The 19,798-nt window shown below is 44.3% G+C and overlaps 1 protein-coding gene and 1 long non-coding RNA gene across 2 annotated transcripts in view; both read right to left on the minus strand.

The window, feature by feature from the left end:
- The window catches only part of OLFM4 (olfactomedin 4), a 65,282-nt gene extending 59,701 nt beyond the window's left edge, over positions 1 to 5,581 (minus strand). Inside the window, exons 1-2 of the mRNA XM_064174466.1 lie at positions 5,241 to 5,581; positions 2,485 to 2,552 (exon numbers count right to left, since the gene is read on the minus strand). Of these exons, the coding sequence (XP_064030536.1) occupies positions 2,485 to 2,552; positions 5,241 to 5,508 (336 nt within the window). The 5' untranslated portion in view covers positions 5,509 to 5,581. The remainder of the gene's footprint in view (positions 1 to 2,484; positions 2,553 to 5,240) is intronic.
- A 2,993-nt stretch (positions 5,582 to 8,574) lies between these two features.
- Positions 8,575 to 16,787, minus strand: LOC135191874 (uncharacterized). The gene is made up of 4 exons (XR_010308876.1): positions 16,745 to 16,787; positions 13,799 to 13,903; positions 10,076 to 10,160; positions 8,575 to 8,991 (listed from the first exon to the last, which is right to left on the minus strand). It is a non-coding gene; the product is annotated as an uncharacterized LOC135191874 (long non-coding RNA).
- Between the last annotated feature and the right edge of the window lie 3,011 nt (positions 16,788 to 19,798).

A 19,798-nucleotide genomic window follows, 5' to 3' on the forward strand; every position in this document is an offset into this window, starting at 1 on the left:
CAGCTAAAATCAATAGAGACTTTTATTTTTAATTAAACGGCACTAAGTGTGGCTTAGATGCTGTGAGCAGTGAAACATCCACATGTCTCCTATTCATGTGAGTAGTCCCGTGAGGTTGAAAGATCACATTTCTCATGCAAATCAGCAGTGAGTTTTCCATTAATATTACCTGTAATTTTTCAATAGCAGCACCACAGAATCACAGAATCAATCACAGAACATTTGGGGTTTGAAGGGACCTTTAAAGGTCATCTAATCCAACCCCTTTGCAGTGAGCAGGGACATTTTTAACTAGAACAAGTTACTTAGAGCCACATCCAACTTGACCTTGAATATTTCCAGGGGTGGGGTACTCACCACCAATTTGGGCACCCTGTGCCAAGTGCTTCACCATCCTCACAGTGAAAAAGTTCTTCCTTGTAGCTAGTCTAAATCTACCCTCTTCTGGTTTAAAACCCCTGGTCCTGTCATAGCAGGCCCTGCTAAAAAGATTGTCCCCATCTTTCTTGTAGGCCCCTTTAAGTACTGAAAGGCTACAATAAGATCTCCCCAGAGACTTCTCCAGGCTGAACAATCCCCCCTACATACCTACTAGGAACAGGATTTATCCCATTTAATGCTGACTGTCTAAAACCGAGGTGTCTAGTCTGAGCTTTTTGCTCCAGGCTATCCTAGTCAGTAGGAAGAGTTAAGCACTTTCAGTTGGGTGAGTCATGTCTCATACAGCAAGGTGTCTAAGACATGTCCTTTGGCAGTGCTAGTTTCTTTCTGCTGACTATAACAGGAGTCAGAGGTGACCAGCTCAGAAACAGACATAATTTAAACTGCAGACTTCTAAAGGCAGGTAAGACGAATCCTATGACATATATTTAAACAATTGGACCTGAATTCTTTGGAAGTTGCCCCTGTAATATCAGACCTGTCTTTTTTGACTCTTTCCAGAAGGACAATCTAATATTAAGGATAAATAATTTATCTGGGGAACTACGTCAATGCACTCAACATTACTGAAGTAGAAGAGGTTTGCAAAGCATCCCCATGTATGGATGAATTGCACCTAAAACTTACAAAGCAATTCAGCAAGATTCACTAAAAGACCAAGCCTAAATATTATATTTATTACTCTGCATTCAGTCATCTACACAGTAAAATGACAAATCAACATCTTCTCTTAGTTACAGAAAATGGAGACCTTCATTAAGAACATAAATTGTTACACAAATACTTCAGACTGCTAATTTTGCATCTGTTTGAGCTAGTCACGTATCATAAAGTGTAACATCTAAAGAAGTCTCGTGGTTCCCTGGCATATGCCTGTGTTCGTTTTCATAGGCTTTCAGAAACAAAAGTACTTCAGGACTGCATTTGTTTAGCTGAGGTTTTTCCAAGCAAAGGATTTACTACAGTGGAAAAAAATAATACTAAAAAAAAATCAACCAAAACTCAATCCACAACACCCAGGTTATAGCTAGAATGAGGGATGCATTTTTCAGAGGCAACATACTGTACTTAAGAGAAATAATGTCTGTGCTGTGTTGGAGGGGAAATGATGCAAGCACTTTTCAGGTCAGTTTAAAGATCTGCAAGGGAAGGAATGCAGGACCAGGCAAGCAACAAATCAGCCTACCTGAATTTACATTCTCTTCCTGTCACCTGCTCCTTAGAGGGACTATCAGTAGATCTAAGCTAGTCAGAAGTGCCAGCAGTCTAACTGCAGAAGGTAGTAGTCCCCTGCAGTATAAGAATGATGAATCAATTCACACTGAGACCAGTACTGCTGCAGCTATCAGCTAGCACTACTTAAATTAGCTATTTCAAAGGCAACATAGGTCAAATTAGCTGTTTCTAAGGTAACTTAAGTATATCCTAGGTACTTATTAAATGTCACCAAGCAATAAGAGCACTGTTGGTGTTGCATTAGAGTTCTTATTCCTCAAGGTCATCTTTTCAGTTGGAGCTCACTAGCCAGAATCCACCCCCTGATTAATTAATTCAATGAATTCTTTAAATTTGTTGAATTACTTTTAGCTTTAATAAGTTTGAGGACTTCCAAAGGACATCAAGCTCCAGCTTTTATTCTATTTTTAATTAGATTAGAGGTAAATTTTGCATTTAGATGAAGAGTAACAGATGTAGGTTTATATGGCAATGGTGAATCAGAAAGTAATCTCATAGTAAACACACTTTTTACCAGTGTTGACTGTTCAAATCAAATTACAATACATGAATTTCTAACCTTCATTGTCTTGGTTTACTTCACTTTCACCTGAATATAAATATTGACCATAAATACTTTAATAACTCAATTTTTGATATATTGGCTGGTTTTAAAATCTCTTAGTGCCATTAGAAAAATTTACATTTTAATGTAAATGTCATTTCACATGAATGTCAGTTTCCCCCTATTCTTTTTACATGACATTTTTTGGACAATGGTTATAATGAGGTTTGCACTTCAGTTACAGATTTTACTCCTTTACTCACTGTCCATTTCCAGGGTATTTGATTCCAAGCCAAGTTCCCACCCACGAAGTCCACAAGAGGTTTTTTGCCTGAAAAATACAAATAAACAAAAATATTTGAACCCTACTAGGTGTGCTTTTTGAGGAATGAGGTATGTAAGTGGCAGTTAGAATAGACAACATCATGGGAAGGATCATCAAATCACAGAATGTTAGGGGTTGTAAGGGACCTCCATCGAGTCCAATCCCTCTGCCAAAGCAGGATCATCTAGAGCAGGTCCCACAGGAACGCATCCAGATGGATCTTGAAAGTCTCCAGAGAAGGAGACTCCACAACCTCTCTGGGCAGCCTGCTCCAGGGCTACATCAGCCTTAAAGTAAAGAGGCTTTTCCTCGTGTTGAGGTGGAATTTCCTGCGTTTCAAGTGGTATCCATTGTCCCTTGACCTATCACTAGACACCACTGAAGAGAGACCAGTACCTTCTTCTTGACACCCACCCTTCAGATACTTATAAACGCTAAGATCTTTCAGTCTTCTCTTCTCCAAACTAAATAGCCCCAAGTCTCTTAGCCTTTCTTCATCAGACATATGTTTCAGTCTCTTTAGGATCCTCATAGCCCCTGCTTTGCTTTCTGAAAGTAGTAGGTTTGTAGACAATACCATGAATGTACTCTGAAAGGGACTTTGTTTAAATTCCTTCCATTCCAATCACAAACATAAAATCTGACTGAAGCAAATGGAACTGAATAGTTGGGGATGGTGGTGAAAACAGAGTTTAGCTCCTGGGTTTCCTTAAATTTCCTACCAAGTATCTTTTATTTATGGACTTGATCCAGAGGTTTTTATAGCCAGTCAAAAAGGCTTCCACCTTCAGAGAATTCAAGAGGGAACCTAAATATATAGGTTACCATCTTCGAGGGCTGTAAGCACACAGCCAAATTTAAGGAAGAAAGAAGCCCCAGTACAGACAGTAGCATTACTGAGAAACTTCAAGACTGAGTTGTATTTATGCCTGACTGAATCAGGTCATCATTCCTAATTATGATACTGATTATGTTCCTGAACTGAAGTCAGTGGGAATAAGAGCAGGGAAGTACGTCTCTGGAGGGTCACATTGACATAAGAATTAAATCAATACCGTACAGCTCCACTTCAATGAAATCACTGGAGTTAGCACCAGCAGAGACTGGAAGCATGCAGTGGTAAATCAGATCCAGAGACTGTTACACAGCTTTGACACATCTTTCTGTTTTATCAGAAATCCAAACACAAAACTTAGCACTCTGAAACATCAGTGGGTTTTAGACACTCCCTGAAGGGCTTTGAGTACTGAAATCAATGAATGGACTGCAATGGACTGACCTATAAATGCAGTTTTTCAGCTGTGACAAATAAAATATTGATAATGGTCTTCATTTTGCTTAACTCTTTCCCACTGTTTCAAAATACCATGTGCAATAGACCAAAGCAGAATGGAAATTACTTATAAAAATGCAAAATGGGTTGGCAGGGCTTCACAGAAAGCAGCTATGATTTTTATTTCCCCAAGAGTCATGCCACATGCCATAAAACGCAGCAATACATACCACAAGAGGCTACAGCAAAGATTGGTCCTGCATGGAGACTACTGATGGGCTGTATCAGCTCATCATTCTCATATACATAATTAAGTTCTTCGTTTGGGGATTCATTATTGCAGCGAGTACATGAGCCTTGCCTAGATAGGAGAGTTCTCTTACCTGAATGGCCCCAGGGCCACTCTGGCTTTACAGAGGAAGGCTTACAAAGCAACAGTGAGATTCACAAAAGGATTTGGAGGCTTTCCAGGAACCTAAGGGGTACCAGTTGATCCATCAAGGACTTGCCTAACTCCTAAATAATCTAATATCCTTAATCATTCAAAGCCTTCTCATAAAAATCTCCATGTATATGCTAAAGCACCTTCTTCAGACATGGGCTTCACAGCTAAACCAGGACTACTCAAGCCATTTGATCCCAAAGCCATCCTGCTACTGGACATGACAACATTATAACACCTTTGGAGACATCCTCCTTTATGGACTAGTCCAAGATCGTTCAAGAGGCTGAGATGAAGACAGGTTTCTTCAGTGCCATCAGCCTTACAGGTGTCTCCAGAGCCATCTGTGGGGTGAAGGAAAACTGGTCCTTCTCAGTACAGAAATAACCACTATTCCATGAAAATCCATCACACAAGATATTAGAAAGTGCATTCTGGATTGCTTAGAATTGCTTAGATTGCTAAGCATCCTGGATGCTCAGAAACATCTAACCACATTTAGGTACCAAAGGCAAAATGCAGAGACAGGTCCATGACCATCATTTACAGAGGACTCAAACAGCAAGCATGGGGCAATGCCACAATGCAGGTCCCTCAGAGAAACAGGGTTGAATTTGAAGGCTAACCAGGCATACCTTCAAGAGCACCAAAAGGTGTTTTTCAGTATGAATCACCAATCCCTCTCACAATATTATCACCCTTCTTCCATAATCTCCATCTCTTACTCTTCCAAATGAGCTGGGCTGAGCAAGCTATCAGGAAATTAGGACAAAAGGAACAGAAACCTTACAAAACTCATTCTGACCAGTTTCAAACACATTCCATACGCCGCTCCTTCAGGCAGCATAATGAAGTTTCATTGCTGTCTCTCCACAATACAAAAGGAATCACCAGACATGAAGGAGCATATGTAAAGTGGACAATCAGTGAAGAGCCGGCATGTTCTGAACCACTATTCATTTATCAGCATGGATCTTACCCTTTTTTTTCCTTCTTTTTTTTTTTTCCTCCCTCAATTGGCTTTCAAAACGTTTCCATGGAAAACCGAGAGGAAGGTAAAGCCATCGAGAGCGACAACAGAGGCTACCCGGCAACGTGCTTTTGGGACCCTCCTTTCCTCTCTCTCCCTCCATTATTTCAGTGTTTCTTTTTCTCCCCTTCCTTTTCTTCAGCTCGCCCGGGCTTAAGCTGAACAGTTTGCACCAGCATATGGCAAAGGTTGAGGTCAGACAGATAAAACGTTGCATCGCGCCGAAGAATGGTTAACAACACGTGAATGTAAATGCTAACACATCGTAAAACTGTGGCAAGGCAGGCTGAAAGGGGCCTTCGGAGCGGGAGCAAAGCTGCTTCCCAGCCCCACCCCAGCCCTTCCAGATCACTGCAGGTATTGTGCAGCCCAGAAGGGCTTTTAAGCCCTCCTCCCCCGGCAATCTGCCCCCGGCCCGTCCGACAGATTTCTAATGCCTTTCCGATGAAGATTTAGGAGGATTTGTGTGGCGGCGCTGTGAAGGATTTCAGCCAGGCAGCCCCCTCCTGCAACCAGCCCCGGACACCGCTTTTGTGCGCTTCTCGCTCCGCCGGCCCCGAGTCTCCCTGCGGATCGACCAAGCGGAAGGGACCCAAACCCCGACCCCCCCTCTCCCGACACCTCCCCAGTTTGCGGCGGGACCGCAGACCACGGCAATTTGTAGCCGTGCTGGTGGCAGGCCCGCCCCGCCGCCGCGCCCGGGGCAAGGCCGTGTGGGCCGCTCCGCTGCCGCCTGCGCCGCGGCCTCGCCACGCTCTGCGGTGCGCAACCTCACTGGACTCGGGCCCCGCTCCGGCTGCCCCAGGCCCCCCCGGGTTCCTCTGGCCCCGCTCTCCCGTAGCCTCTCCTCCTGGCCGGGCCCCGCTCCGGCTGCCCCAGGCCCCCCCGGTTCCTCTGGCCCCGCTGTCCCGTAGCCTCTCCTCCTGGCCAGGCCCCGCTCCGGCTGCCCCAGGGCCCCCGGGTTCCTCTGGCCCCGCTGTCCCGTAGCCTCTCCTCCTGGCCGGGCCCCGCTCCGGCTGCCCCAGGCCCCCCGGGTTCCTCTGGCCCCGCTGTCCCGTAGCCTCTCCTCCTGGCCAGGCCCCGCTCCGGCTGCCCCAGGCCCCCCCGGGTTGCTCTGGCCCCGCTGTCCCGTAGCCTCTCCTCCTGGCCGGGCCCCGCTCCGGCTGCCCCAGGCCCCCCGGGTTCCTCTGGCCCCGCTGTCCCGTAGCCTCTCCTCCTGGCCAGGCCCCGCTCCGGCTGCCCCAGGCCCCCCCGGGTTCCTCTGGCCCCGCTCTCCCGTAGCCTCTCCTCCTGGCCAGGCCCCGCTCCGGCTGCCCCAGGCCCCCCGGGTTCCTCTGGCCCCGCTGTCCCGTAGCCTCTCCTCCTGGCCAGGCCCCGCTCCGGCTGCCCCAGGCCCCCCGGGTTCCTCTGGCCCCGCTCTCCCGTAGCCTCTCCTCCTGGCCAGGCCCCAGATTGCCCTGGAAGCCTCACTGGCTTCAGATCTGTAAGCAGCCTGTCCTCCAGCTTGTTTTTGCTCACTTAAAGCAGAAACGAGGAGCAATATTCCCCCTACCTCTGCAGGGACTGTTCCTCTGTCTCTGCTGTCACTGCCTTCTTTTTCCCCCCTCGCATTTATGTTCGCTCTTTCCCCCCTCCTCTCCCACCCTGTTCCCACATTTTGTCACCATTATTGCAATAAATACAAAGGTTCTGCACCTAAGAAGAGACTACAAAAACCATAAATGAATAAATAAATACTTAAATATGGAGTGACATGTCTGTGTCAGGCATTAGTGCTGGCTCTTGGCTGATGTTTGCATTTATCATTTGCTCTAAGTTCCTGCAGCTGAAGAAGGTAAACCTCAGCTATTTAAAAACAAAACACCAAAAGAAATGTATAAATCACAACAAAGCACCAAGTGAGAAAAGGCTGCAGTTTTGGGGTTTGGTTTTTGGGTTGTTTTTTGTTCTCCAGAGATAAACCACAGCAGTGTGATGCTTAATTGTATGCCCCCATCTCTGGAGTGAAATTGTTAAGGTGATGCTGGTGAGGGGCCTGGAGCACAAACCCTGTGATGAGAGGCTGAGGGAGCTGGGGGTGTTTAGCCTGGAGAAGAGGAGGCTCAGGGGGGACCTCATTGCTGTCTACAACTACCTGAAAGGAGGTTGTAGCCAGGTATTTCATAGAGGTATTTCATAGAATCAAGCAGGTTGGAAGAGACCTCCAAGATCATCCAGTCCAACCTAGCACCCAGCCCTAGCCACTCAACCAGACCATGGCACTAAGTGCCTCAGCCAGGCTTTTCTAGAACACCTCCAGGGATGGTGACTCCACCACCTCCCTGGGCAGCCCATTCCAATGCCAATCACTCTCTCTGCCAACAACTTCCTCCTAACATCCAGCCTAGACCTCCCCTGGCACAACTTGAGACTGTGTCCCCTTGTTCTATTGCTGGTTGCCTGGCAGAAGAGACCAACCCCCACCTGGCTACAGCCTCCCTTCAGGTAGTTGCAGACAGCAATGAGGTCCCCCCTGAGCCTTCTCTTCTCCAGGCTAAACACCCCCAGCTCCCTCAGCCTCTCCTCATAGGCTTTGTGTCCCAGGCCCCTCACCAGCTTTGTTGCCCTTCTCTGGACACCTTCCAGCACCTCAACATCTCTCTTGAATTGAGGGGCCCAGAACTGGTGGGGGGTGGTCTCTTCTCCCAGGCAACCAGCAACAGAACAAGGGGACACAGTCTCAAGTTGTGCCAGGGGAAGTCTAGGCTGGATGTTAGGAGGAAGTTCTTGCTGGAGAGAGTGATTGGCATTGGAATGGGCTGCCCAGGGAGGTGGTGGAGTCACCATTCCTGGAGGTGTTTGAGAAAGGCCTGGATAAGGCACTTAGTGCCATGGTCTAGTTGTCTGGCTAGGGTTGGGTGCTAGGTTGGAGTGGATGATCTTGGAGGTCTCTTCCAACCTGGTTGATTCTAGGATTCTATACTAGGGACTGTAACATGCCTGTGCAGAGGGGGGGGGGGGTTTGTTTGTTTGTGACACAGGCACAAACAGGTACTAAGGCAGGCACTGAGACACTGATCACTTTAATCCTCCAGGCCTCTCTGAAACTCTGCCTGGTGTCCTACTTCTTCAGCACTGCTCTGAGGCAAGAGTGATTAATGCTCTCTTAATCCAGGAAGATGTTAAAAGTGTGAGGGACACTGAGTTCAATTATGAAATATGAAATATGCTGAGAGGGTCAAGTCTACTGAAGCCCCACGATGGCAGAAACAGTGTCTCCCAGGAGACTTTGGTACTTGGTTGGATGACTGATCGTCATGTTCTCAGAAAGAATTACATTTTATTGCCAGCTTTCTGGCAGCATTTGGAGTTTAACGTGGCCAGAATTAAAGAACACTTAGTCTGATTATTATTATTCTTTCTTCCCTTTACCTTTTTGTTTAAAAGCTGCTCCATTTTTCTTACTGACTTGGAGGTGCCTGGTAGGGAAACGCAGGTGGCAAGTTACCTCTGGAGGGGTTGCGCTTCCAGGATGTAATTCACAGTGCATATTTGCATAATCTCTTGTCTCTTCTTCAATCTTCTCTTTTATTTTGTTTCCCTTCTTATTCCCTCAAGAAGCTGCAGTCTGGCTTGGGTTTCTTTCCTTCCTCATGCCTTGGTGACACGGATTGTTTTGATCAAGAAGTTGCAATGCGGCGATCAGTCACACCTTCCTTCCCTACAGAGGAGCAACCAACACTGCAGAATGTGTTTACTTTTAACATCTGCCAAGACTTCTAACGTCACTGTGCAAGGAAAGCCCCAAAGACAGATCTAGAAATGAACATATTAACAATGCTTGGCAACTGGGATCCTGCGGCCAACAGGCACTTTACCTTTTGGTGCTGTCTGCCCTTCTTTAAAGTTCTTTCTTGCCCTTCATTATGAAAAGACTTCTACTGGCTAAGACAAAAGTAACTGGTGCCTTTGAGAAGCCTGGTGGTAAATCTTAAATGCTCAGTTTGCTGTGATGAGAACATCAGTGCAAAATCAGCAGAAGGACTGGGGCTGTACAGAGGGAATTCACGTGCCCCTTGCTCGTGGAAGCTTTTACTTAGGAAGGGAAGTTGCACTCTTAGTTGATTTCTTTTTAGTTTAAATAAGCATAATTCTGTTTGCTCTTCAATATTCCAGAATCTGTTCTGAAATATGGAACTGCTGTAGCTAAGTAAAACAAATATAACAGAAAACCAGAGAGGAGACAAGGAAAGAAGCAAATGCTGTCAACATTATGACTACTGATTCATTGCTCCTTCCTGTCTGGGGTTCCATTTCATAGCCTAAATACAGGCACCTTGCACTTTCTAAGATGCCTTCATGTCTGCTGAATCTCAGGATGCACCTTCAGAAGAAAGCAGATCTTCTGCAGGTCTTAGGCTACATTATATTTGCCAGCCCCTGCAGATTTCTTACTGGCATCTCAGATGGGACAAGACTTCTTTTTCAGCCAGCTAAGGCAAGCCCCTGTGGCCTATGTAATTAATTAACTCAAAGTACAATGAGACTCTAGCGCTAGTGTCTAAGCTGAGGTGTCTGTGCAGTGCAATTAGTGAGGACTGATCAAATGCTGGTACCTACTTTTGGCTGAGCTCAGGTTTTCTCCATTGTCTGTGAGGATATAATGGCAGACAAAATGCTTAAGCCTCTTCTAGAAATCTGAACTTACAATCTGGACTTGGAACCCCAAGACAGAGAAACTGAAATTGACCTCTAGGTTCTGTGAATTCAGTCCTTTACTACTTCAGTCACCACATCATGCTTACCTCCTCCACAAAATTATCAAGTTCCATCCTGGAAGCAGTTAGTCCTTCCTCACTCTGATGGGAAAACAGTTGCAGAACTTCACCACTGTAACCATTAGGGACATTCTCATAGCTTCAAGGCATTAATACATCCATAGCAAGCCTATATCCATATGATTCTTATGTCTATATCAGCTGTTGCATAGAAAGTTCTTTTTTCCTTGCTAGTGTTTAACCCCCAGGTGCAGAAAGAGCAGTTATATCCACTCTCAGCCTTTTGTTCATGGAGCTAAACAATCCCAGATCTCATCTTTTTCTCTCACATGATAGTATTTCTTTTCCCCAATCACCAGTGCAAGAGTATGTCAGCTCCCCATCAGAAGTTACTCAAAGTACTCCAGATGAGGTCTCACAGGAGTCTTGTACAATGGTGTCAGTGCTTTCCTCTGTCGTTAAGACTGTTTAAAGTGGAGAAAAAGCTGTATAAAGCAAGTGGAAAATATGAGGGAAGTTTAAATCAGGGAGGAAATGATTAAGAAATGACACCATATAAAAATATATAGTGTCATGGATATAGGGAAATACAAATTGTGCATTAATCTTCCACCATAACAAAACCAGGCAATGTGCATCAGAAGGCAACTGCCAAAGGCATCTCAGAGGACAGTAGCTTACTGATTTTTAAAAGATCCAAGACTGATAGAATTAGAAAAGAAGGAGAAAATCACTCTTGGTTCAGGTCACAAGCTAGAAATGTAATCAAAGGGATAGAAACAGGAAGACATTTCTCCTACAAGCAAGTTCTGCCTGTATAGCAGAGCCTCTCAGCAAAAGCTAGCACCACCAATGGTGGTACTAGGCACTGACTAAAGAGGGCTGTGGGTATAGCTGAGCAGCTGGAAGGTGCTGCTTGCAATTTTGCTCATCTTGGAAAGATTTCGTGGTGCTTCTGTGAGCCACTCACATGGACCTCTTTGACTCATTTTTATTTATGGCTTGGTCAGAACTCAAACCTCTGTCAAATGCTCCAAGGCTTACTCGTAGATTATTATATCACCTATATTTCAGGTTCAGCCTTGTCCATTCTGAATCAACCTATAGCAGGCTTAAATTGCCCTCAACTTTATATCATCCCAGGAAGGCAATGAAAAGCAAAGATAACCATTTTTTTGCTGAACAGGAGGGCACCTCTGCTGCCTGCAGCATTCTAAGATGTGCATAACCCCAGCCTGCATCACTGTAATGGGCAGAGCCCTAGGGAAGAGAGCAAATCACCATGTAACAGTCAGAAATTTGACATGGATGCAAATGCAAGTTCTCTGAGCTTGAACTTGTGGAGTCACACAGCAGTTGTGATAGTGGACTGGTGGTGCTGCATGCTGCTTTGGACAGAAATCTTCTACGGTCTGAAGCAGGGGGGAAAGGCAGCAATAAGGTGACTTCAATCTGCAAACATGACAGGCAAATCTGCTGTCTGAAAAAAACCCAGAACAATGAATAGAAAAAGTATTTTGCAGATTAAAGGGCAATCAATTTTAATTTACTTAAAATGGAAGGAAAAAAATCCATCTGCTGACTACTGGAGTCACAGCTTAACACAGTGATTTTTGTGGGACAAAGCTGACCTCCTCAATTGCCTTTACCTTTGTGAAGAGCAGCTAACAGATAAAAATGTACAGAGCAGTAAGGGAACACAGAGCAACAGCATCACCACTGTACAAAACACTATCACCTCCATGTTCACAAAGCTGGCAATTATTCATTAAGATCAAAGACTGACTTTTGTATGTTGTGTCCTCATTTTCCTTGAAAAACATTCTTAGTGGACCAGATGAGGCAAAATGATCAAGAACATTGCCATTTTCTTTGTTGCTTCCTACCCAGTTCTTGACATATATACTCCAGGTTCTTTTATCCAAACTCAAACTTCTGAATGCTCCAGATTCCTTTCCATTATAAAGCAGCCTTATCATCTGCATTGAATATATTTGATTATAATAGGGCTCAGGCAAAGCAGAAAATGTCTGGCATCATAGCTGCTTTCCATGACCATAGCAAAGAGATGCCAAGCTGCCAGAACCTCATACTCTCTGATGTTATGATTTCAGTTTCCCTTGTTTTCTTTTAAAAAGTGACAGGTCAGCACAATTCCAGGCACAAATACAGGCTGGGTGGAGAATGGCTGAGAGCAGCCCTGAGGAAAAGGACCTGGGGGTCTGGGTTGATAAAAAGCTCAACATGAGCCAGCAGTGTGCACAGGCAGCCCAGACAGCAACTGTGTCATGGGCTGCATCAAGGGCAGCATGGCCAGCCAGGCAAGGGAGGGGATTCTCCCCTTTTACTCTGTTCTTATGAGACCCCACCTGGAGAACTGTGTGCAGTTCTGGAGCCCCCAACACAGGAAGAACATCAAACTGTTAGAGCGAGTCCAGAGGAAGGCCACAAAGATGATCAGAGGGCAGGAGCACCTCTGCTATGAGGACAGGCTATGAAAGTTTGGGCTCTTCAGGATGGAGAAGAGAATGCTCTGAGGAGACCTTATAGTAGTCTTCCAGTATCTGAAGGGGGCCTACAAGAAGGCTGAGGAGGGACTACTGACAAGGTCTTGTAATGACAGGATGAGGAGTAATGGGTTTAAACTGGCAGAGGGGAGATTCAAACCAGATGTTAGGAGGAAGTTCTTTACAATGAGGGTGGTGAAACACTGGAGCCAGGTGCCTAGGGAAGTTGTGGATGCTCCCTCCCTGGAGGTGTTCAAGACCACACTGGATAAGGCTTTGAGCAACCCATTCTAGTGGGAGGTGTCCCTGCCTATGGTAGGGGGTTGGAACTGGATGATACTTGAGGTCCTTTCCAACCTAAACCATTCTGTGATTCTATAAATTTTAATGCTCCTACATAATGCTACAGTAAGTAAATCCAATGTTATTCCAAATATTTTCAAGCAAGGGTTGTTGAGGTCTTGGCTTAGGGGTGTGTTTGTTTTTGCATTTTCTTTTCCAGGAGAAAGAAAGACAGAAAAAGAAGAAAGGAAGGGAAGACCAAAACAACAAGAAGAAAAAAAAACCCACATGACTTTGTAACAAACAAAAGGAGATCAATATCTTAAAGGGTAGATTTGATTTTGTGATTCAAAATTATGTTGTTCTGCTGGCTGGAAATGCAGATGGTGAGCAAGCACCCTTTATTCCAACTCTGTGGCTGGTAAAAACTTACATTGTCCTGTGAGCAGCAAGGAGTAATGATACACATTTACCACAAACCATGAGCCAGCACTGATTGATGCTCATGCCATGCCTACAAGAATCTAGTTCTTCTGAATACATTGTGGTTTTTATAGATGGTAGGATGACCCTACCATCTATAATACAGCACAACACTTAGAAATCAGATTTGCCATGACATATATTGATAATGAAATCATAAGGATTGTAGGAAGAAATAGACCAAAACTCAAGTTTCTTAACAAACCTTGGTTAAAGCAATTCAGTTTGTGAGGGATTGTTGGTCGTAGTGGATCATTTGCCTACTGGATTTATGTTCTACTTGTATGTACAACAGGCTCTTTTGGGTGAATTCCAACCCTCAGCGTGCATTTCCCAACTACCATCACCTCCCTCTGTGGAAATGAAGCTGTCCTTGAGACGTGCTCATATCCATAGATGGCAGCATATTGATTTTGCATAACTTAAATGGTTGAATCTTTTAATGCACTTCATTTACAGAAATTATGTTAAAACTCACAGCATGTTTGGCACAAGTGCTCTTCCTCTTCTTTTTTTTGTTCAGTCTCTGAAGATTATGTGATGAGAACTTCTCCATTGTCTTCTCCCTCCTTTGGAACACTCTCTGAAAGTTCAGGGACAGGCAAGAGTGAGCAGCAAATTTTACTGTTATGAGCTTCAGCATTCACCTGAATTAATATCATTCACTCAGCGTTATTTCAACCCAAGGGGAAGCAGACTTGGGTAGCAGATATTACCACATATCCTTCAGAGGTGAGATGTAACCTTTCAAGGCAAATTTACTAAAATATTGTCAAGAAAAAAGCAGGCATACATCTTTCCTTGGCAGAAAGCAAGCAATTTGGATTTAGAGTCAGAGATTAGATAGTTACATGTATACTTTAGGTTTACGCCCTACCTACACATCCCCCTCCATGCACTGGACTGTGTCCCATCATTCTATGGTTTCACTGTCCACATAGAATCAACCAGGTTGGAAGAGACCTCCAAGATCATCTAGTCCAACCTATCACCCAGCCCTAACCAATCAACTAGACCATGGCACTAAGTGCCTCAGCCAGTCTTTTCTTGAAGACCCCCAGGGATGATGCCTCCACCACCTCCCTGGGCAGCCCATTCCAATGGGAAATCACTCTCTCTGTGAAGAACTTCTTCCTAATATCCAGCCTATACCTACCCTGGCACAACTTGAGACTGTGTCCCCTTTTTCTATTGCTGGTTGCCTAGGAGAAGAGGCCACCCTGTCATTACTAATTGATAAATGTTATACATTTACCTGAGCAAAAAGGGATATTTAAAGTTGTGAGTTGGGAAACACAAAACTAGTTGCCATCGCTGATACAGGCTTCCTTGGTAACCTCTGGAAAGAAAGCTCATAACCAATTCTTCATCTCCAGAGTGGGGAAAATAAGGTGCCCACATCCTGTCCTTTGTGTCTTTAGGAAGCTAGTGACTTGGGAGAGGAAGTGTCCATGTAAAGCATGGTTATGATCCCAGCCAACCCCTGCGATATAAACCTCCTTCCACTTGGAGAGAGGTGCACCCCATCTGCTGTCAGCAGACCTGGTGTCATGTGGAGGGACTCATGGTCAAAGAAGCCAAAATCCTGCTGGAGGCACCAGTCTCAAAGCCAAGAGTTGAGCAGGTATGAATTTCTACCCACAGAAGTGTTTGCTTGCAACCCAGCAGCTCTCCACCACACAGGAGTATATCATCTTTGGAAGACTCTGAGGAAGTGAGGGGATTCAGCCACAGGAGAGAGCAAAATTCAGGGCATATCAGCAAATTTTAATCCCCCTTTTAGCCCTGTCCCAGTCAGACTGGCTAGGGCTGGGGGATAGGTTGGACTGGATGATCTTGGAGGTCTCTTCCAACCTGGTTGATTCTATGATTCTATGATTCATCAGCAGGGTAGAGCCATAGTTACAAGATTGATCAAATAATATCAAATGATTAGACAGTCCATTAAAGGGCTGCAGACATGAAGAAGATTCACCAGGCACAGTGAAGATGCACAATCCAGCTAAGATGGAATAACTAAACCTCAGCTTTTCATGAGTGGCATTCTGAAGATGTCTGTCGCTGCATGCAACAAACAGTTTGTGACTCATCCACCATCAAAAAGGTGAAATCTCTTTATAGTTTTCTGTGTCATTTTTCACCCTTCCTTCCAGAGCTGTTCTCCTGTTGCTGAGCAGTCAATCTTGTGCATATTCTGCTCAGAGATCAGCTGACACACTTACATTAGCAAGTGGCACTCGAAATGAATACATGGAACACATCTGAGTCGTGCATGCTTCATTTATGTTTCATAGAATCATAGAATGAACCAGGTTGGAAGAGACCTCCAAGATCATCCACTCCAACCTAGCACCCAGCCCTAGCCACTCAACTAGACCATGACACCAAGTGCCTCATCCAGGCTTTTCTTGAACACCTCCAGGGATGGTGACTCCACCACCTCCCTGGGCAGCCCATTCCAATGCCAATCACTCTCTCTGACAACAACTTCCTCCTAACATCCAGCCTAGACTTCCCCCAGCACAACTTGAGACTGTGTCCCCTTGTTCTGTTGCTGGTTGCCTGGGAGAAGAGGCCACCCCCCACCTGGCTACAATGCCCCTTCAGGTAGTTGTAGACAGCAATGAGGTCACCCCTGAGCCTCCTCCTGTTATTTACACACCTGCTAAGTGCTCAGTAGAAGTGGCAGGACTTACTTCCCTAGGCTGTTGTCCAGGAAATCAACAGAGCCCTCTTGTGAATACAAGCTTATCTGTGCAAGTAAAGACTACACAGTCTATCTCTTATGAGGCTAACTATCTAGAAGACTAAAACCTAGTACAAAAGAGTCTTTTTTTTCCCCTAGCAAACATGTTTGGAATCAATTTGCACTCTAATTGTTCACTATTTTTCATTAAATAGATGCAAAGGCATTCATCCTTTCCCCTTGGTTGTATTCTCTGAAAAAAACATGAATCAATAATCCAATTTAGGTTAATCATAGATAACTATTCAGGGTATGAGGGAAGTGATTTTCTCAGATTTACCTAAAAGTACTTTTATTGACATGATCTTGAAGGTTGGCTTGAAATTCTGTGGGAGTTTTAATAAAAACATTGTTCATTATCTGTGTTACAGCAGTTCTTTCAGATCCTGCCAGTCACCAGGGATATGTTATTCTGAGGATCACAATAACCTAGCAAAGGTACAGCCTGTATCTTGAACATATAAATCAAAGTAAGACAAAGATGTACAGAACAACCAGAAGGAATAAGAGAACAGCACTACTTAGGCAGTATTATTGGGAAGTTTCATAACACTGATAAAAAAGCAATATGATATCATCAAGTGCTGTAATATAATAAAACCATAACACATTGCTAGAATTGGTAAGATCAAGAAAGTTTGAAGGGACAAGCAATACAAGTTCAACAGTTCTTTCTACCTCAGCTCACTTGATCCTGCTGTCCAACAGAAGGAAAGACCTGTGTCTGTATTTGGCCCATATCCAAGGCTAAACTATATCAGCTGCTCTATCACCTGATGACCTCTCCCCAGCTGAGAAGGATTGGGAAAGGAAAGGAGACCTCTGGGCTGAGATAAAAACAGATTTAGTGAAACACCAAAAGTAGTCTTAATTTGAAAGCAGACATAAAGTATACAAAGTTATACTGAACCCAATGAATGCACAGCAATCACAACAAAAGAGAAACCAGTTCTCAGGGTCAGAATGGTAAGTAAAGCTCTCCAAGGATGGTGAGAATTGCAAAGAGGAATACTAAACTTTCCCCATTACAATGAGCATGATGTTTATGGTTTGTTATGGTTTATGGACCTGTGATCCAGGTCATGCCTGTTGCCCTGGCTTTCATCCCTCCCAGCTTAAGCTCCTGGATGACTCAAAAAAATGCTAATTGCTGGCCTCTGATTCTATCCCATGGAAACCAGGACACCTTGCCCTGGGACGTGGTGATATAGTCTGCAATATGAAGTAGCATCACAGGGGGTTCCATGCCTCTCTATGGCATGTTCCTAACACAGGCACGGTCCTGCACTGGTTTCACATACACAGCAACTCTGCTGCACCTCTTTGCTCTGAGATGGGATGCAAAGAAGTAGAAGTCCACCTCCTGTCCCCAAAGCTGAATTAGTGAGTGGCAATTGCCACTTCAGCTCTAAGAGAAACAGTAGAGAATAAAACGGATGGAGGAAAGGGCAGAGGATAGACTGTAGCAGAGCCTGGCTAATGTTAGGACTGCACATTGCAAAGCAGCAGCAGTGAATGCTGCCACAGTTGTTCAGTACCACACAGAACAGCACTATTACCTTGGTACCTGCAGGGCAGCCCTGGTAAGATGAGACCTGCTAATACAGGAACAGTCAGCGCTTATACCTGGTAGCACAGATTAGGGAAGTGCACTGTCAGCAGGTTTCAAGGTTTCAAGAGCAGGTTAGCTCAAGATTTACAGCATTTCTAGCTTTCAGATGGCATGGAAGTACCTTGAGAACAGCTTTTTTTTTGCTGTGTTCAGCAATCTGTTTCCCACTGTGGCCACAGGCCAGAAATAGGCAGAAAAAAAATGCAAAGAAAAGGAAAGGCAGTAGCTAAATATTTCAGAACCTTCACAAAGATTTAGTGTGAGCAAGGCTTTAGTAAAGGGCAAAAGGCCAGTGGAGAAGTGAGGTGATGTTTTTTCCTTCCTGAAACAATTTGCACTTCCCCTGTCATTGAAGTTAACCCAATTAAACAAGTACCCTCATGTGCAAGGGTGCTCACACAGTTTGCATGACTTCTTTGTTTTAGAAACTGTGAACTTTCTTCACAGCTTTTTCCAGTGGCCATGGCCTGTTTCCTAAGTGGATTCTGTAGTGCCTACTACTTGGCTGAGCTCTAACTGCAGGCTTTCCTTTGGTGGCAGCACTAATTTGCTTACCTTTCCTCCACTTATCTGCTCATTTTCACTGAAGTTACAGGACGACGAAGTCCTAGAGACTCTACTGCTGTGTCAAATCTGCTTAAAATGGACATTTCAATATTTGCTAAAGGGAGTACAACAGTCAAGCACATAGACAGTGGGATCATGGGAGTCTAATTCCATTAGGAAACCTGTCTAAGAATTACCACTAACACTCCTTTGGAGCATAAATTCTTTCTGATCCTGTGTGGATATCAGTTAATGAGTCCACATAACAGTTCATTTGTTAGGTTGCATACACATAGTCTTCACTCTGCAAGGGTAAAGAAAGAAGCAAAGAGGATTAGCTTCCCCCAAACACCATGCAGCTGTGACAGGGCTGATATTTCTCACTGAGATTTCTCAGGTGGCTTTTAGCATCACATCCCAGCCCTACTGACACCAAAGAAGATCAACACCCAGAAAGGTTTGCCACGTAGTAGTCCCACACTCATCTTCTACAGACACAGCCACCTTGTTCCTCTGCACAAAACCCTTGTCACAAAGCCAGCTGTTCATTCCTTCAGGCAGGTGGAAATGAATTGTTCTGAAAAGTTCTGTGTATATTCCCAGATGAGCATGACAATATCACAAACCTGTGTCTCCCCAGACCTTGCTGCCCAAGAGTATGCTCCTCCTCACTAGGTACCATTTCACTCCTTGTCTCCACTATGTTGTGCCATTTCTGCTTAAGACTGCATGCCAAGATGTCCATGCAAGAATTAGATCAGTCTCAGTATGCACACAAAACCCTCCAGCTCTGCAAGGCGCAGTGATCCAGGAGCACAAAGAAACACAGCTGAGCAGTGTCTGGATGGGGAGTCTGATATGTTTGCAATGTGCATACCAGTGGTCAAATTAGAGAAAGAAATCTTCGTGAGCCAGTGTCCAAAACTTACTTATTAATATAGGCTGAATGACTAATTTATGGACAGACATTTTTAGCCTTTTGCAGAGCATCTATTTCATTATTTAAGGTGTTCAATTATGTACCTGCCTAATTAGTATCTGAAGAAAATAGGTTTCTTTATTACACTGTGTCTTCAGTGAAAAGCAATACACAACTGCAAGCTTTCCTAAGTCTTTAAGTAGGAAATACTTAACAGCCCCCATAGCATGTTAAATGAGGGAGGCCTGGTTCTATCTATAGGGTCATCACAGTTGCAAAAAGTAATGTAACTCACCAGCAGAACTATCAGAAGAAATGCAATTTATTCCATTTTAGGTTAGTAGTTGTTAAGTTCAGACCAGGAGATCACTTGTGTGCAACCAAGACAACTTTGTTCACTTACTGCAAGAACATTGGGTAAAATCAATCTTTTCACACAAAAAATCTCTTTTCAAGGTATGCAGTTGTCTCTTTGGTGTGTCTTGTCTAACAGTTTTAGTAAAGCACTATGCTTAAAAACAGAACAAAATGCTTCTGAGATGGAAAAACTCAGTTTCATCTTTGAAATGACAGATCAAATAGAATGAAATAATTTTTTTAAACACGACATTTTAAGTTATCTAGAAATAAGAGTTTGTGTTGTGTCTTGGATAAA

Source organism: Pogoniulus pusillus, chromosome 3 (assembly GCF_015220805.1).
Source record: "Pogoniulus pusillus isolate bPogPus1 chromosome 3, bPogPus1.pri, whole genome shotgun sequence".
NCBI classification, from domain to species: domain Eukaryota; kingdom Metazoa; phylum Chordata; class Aves; order Piciformes; family Lybiidae; genus Pogoniulus; species Pogoniulus pusillus.